Source organism: Neopelma chrysocephalum, unplaced genomic scaffold (assembly GCF_003984885.1).
Source record: "Neopelma chrysocephalum unplaced genomic scaffold, ASM398488v2 Primary Assembly neopelma1_96743, whole genome shotgun sequence".
NCBI lineage: Eukaryota > Metazoa > Chordata > Aves > Passeriformes > Pipridae > Neopelma > Neopelma chrysocephalum.
This window is the reverse complement of record NW_020925387.1, coordinates 1-2,488: the sequence shown is the minus strand read 5'-3', so window position 1 is coordinate 2,488 and position 2,488 is coordinate 1. Positions and strand designations below refer to the sequence as shown.

The 2,488-nt window shown below is 72.5% G+C and overlaps 1 protein-coding gene across 1 annotated transcript; it reads right to left on the bottom strand.

Moving 5' to 3' along the window:
* Positions 1 to 91: 91 nt before the first annotated feature.
* On the bottom strand, positions 92 to 2,220 carry LOC113981743 (nitric oxide synthase, endothelial-like; the record flags this gene model as incomplete). The annotated part of the gene is made up of 5 exons (XM_027709305.1): positions 92 to 284; positions 527 to 614; positions 872 to 1,082; positions 1,410 to 1,588; positions 2,033 to 2,220. Coding segments are annotated over 5 exons (859 nt in total), but the record flags the coding sequence as incomplete, so codon positions are not given.
* Between the last annotated feature and the right edge of the window lie 268 nt (positions 2,221 to 2,488).

The following is a 2,488-nucleotide window of genomic DNA, read 5'->3' as shown; positions in this document are numbered from 1 at the left end:
CCCCAGCCCTGTTTCCCCTGTCCCTTGTGCCCTTGTTGTCCCTATCTCCATGTACCCCCTCCCCAAGTCCCCCATCCACCTGTCCCCCCACCATGTCCCGTTGTCCCCAGCCCTCCCATGTCCCTGTGTTCTCCCGTTCCCCCCGTCCAGCCCTGTCCCCACCCTCGGTGTGCAGGAGGTGCAGCCGGTGCTGCCAGAAGCTCCGGAAGGGAGCGACGCCGGTGCCGGGGCCCACGAGGATGGAGGGGGTGCTGGGGTCGGGCGGCAGCCGGAACGAGGGGGCCCTGCAGCGGTGACGGTGTCACCGGGGGGGCCCGGGACCGACCCGGGGGAGCCCCGGGACCGGCCCCTGCTCGGGGATGCCGGGAAATGTAGTCGGGGGGGGGGACGGGGGCGGGCAGGGACATGGAGGGGGACGAGTGGGGGGACAGGCAGGGGAGCAGAGCGGCGACAGGGAGCGGACAGGGAGAGCGGGCAGGGAGCAGGAGGGGGGGCAGGCAGGCGGAGCGGGGGGACTCTCCCTTACCCCCGGATGAAGGCGGGCACCGTGTCCCCCGGCTGCAGCCGCGCCAGCCACGTGGAGCAGACGCCGTAGTGGAGGGGGCCCTGCCCGTCTGTGGGGACCGGGAGGGTCTGTGGGGGCTGCGGCGGGCGGCACCCCAAAAGGCAGCCCCCCAGAGACCCCCCACCCCCCCACGCAGAGGGGCTGGGGACACCCCCCTCCCCGGGCAGGGCTGGGGAACGGAGGACCCGAAGATGCTCTGCGGACACCGGAGATGGTTTGGGAACCCTGGAGGGGCCCCGAGGACCCCGGAGATGCCCTGGAAGCCCCCGCCGCCCCGTGCCCGTGCCCGTGCCCGTCCCCGCTCACTCTCGCTGTGGTAGGTGACGACGGCCACGGTGAGGTGGATCTCGCCCGGGTGGGCGCCGGGCGCGGAGCTGATGGAATAGTAGCGGGGCTGGAGCAGCGGGAGCTGGGAGAGCAGCAGCGCGGCCGGCAGAGCCACGGACGGGAACTCGGCCAGCACCTCCGGCAGCGTCGGGCACCGGAACCACTTCCACTCCTCGTACAGCCGCGCGTCCTGCGGGCACACGGCCGGGACGTGGGGACACCGGGACATGGGGACACCGGGACACGGGGACACGGGGACACGGCACAGCGCTGGGACCCCACGCCGGGCAGACGGGTGGGACACCGGGACCCAGCACCTGGCACCTGTGTGGGACACTCACCCAGCACCTGGACAAAGGGACCAGCGGTCACCCTGGCAGGGTGGCATCCCGGTATCCCAGCTGGGGATGGGATCAGCATCCCAGCATCACGGTATCCGGCCATGGACGGGGCCAATATCCCAGCATCCCAGCCTCCAGCTCCTCCAGCCCCCTGCCCCGGGGGTAACGCCCCTCACCTGCGCCAGGCGCTGGAGCCGCTCCCGCTCCGCGGGGTCCCGCGCCAGCGAGCCCAGGAGCTGCAGGAACTGCGGGGTCGGGGGGGCCGCCACGTCCAGGTAGAAGGTGAGAGCCTGGGCCAGGGTGCAGGGGGGCAGCCGCGACTGCAGCACCCAGCGTGGTCCGGGGGGGGACCCGCCTGCGGGGGTGGGGGGGATAGGGGTGCTCAGTCCTGTCCTGTCCCTCCCCCGCTTCCCCAGCCCCTTCCTCTTCCTCCTGCTCCTCCCCAGCCCCTTCTCTTCCTTTTTTCCTTTTCCTCCTCCCCAGCCCCTTCCTCTTCCCCGTCCTCAGCCCCCTCCTCAGCCCCTTTCCCATTCCCTTCCCCAGCCCCTTCCCCTTCCCCAGCTCTTTCTCCTTTCCTCTTTCCCAGCCCCTTCCCCCTACCCTTCCTCTTCCTCCTCCTCTCCTTCCCCAACCCTTTCCCCTTTCCCAGCTCCTTCCCAAGCCTCAACCCCTGCTCGTACCGGCGGGGTCCCCCTTGTCTCCCCCCGTCTCGGTCCGTACTGCCGGTCCCCCCCCTCCTCCCGTCCCGCTCCGTACCTGCGGGGTTCCCCCCACCCCTCCCGTGTCCCCATTCCCGTACCTGCGGGGTCCCCGTCGCGGCTCTCCAGCCCCAGGGGCTGCTCGGGGGGCGGCGGGTCCTCCACGCGCTCCAGGACCCCCCGCACCAGCTCCTCGCGGTTGGCGGGGAACACGCCCAGGTGGTCCCCGGGCAGGTGCCGCAGCCCCTCCTGCCCCTCGCAGCCCACCCGCACCAGCAGGGTCTGCCGGCTGGGGGGCACGGGGGGGTCAGCGCGGCGGGGGTGGAACGCGGGGGGTGAAAGTCCCGGGGATGGGGGGCTGTGGGGTGCGGGGGGGGTCTGGAGACAAGGAGTCCCGGGGTTGGGGGGCTTCTGGGATCGGGGAGTCCCGGGGATGGGGGCCCTGAGGATGCGGGGGCCCAGGGTTGGGGGGGCCCAGGGTTTTGGGGGGGAGGGCTGGGGATGGGGGGTCCAGGGATGGAGGTTCCCAGTAACGGGGGTCCTGGAATGAGCGTCCG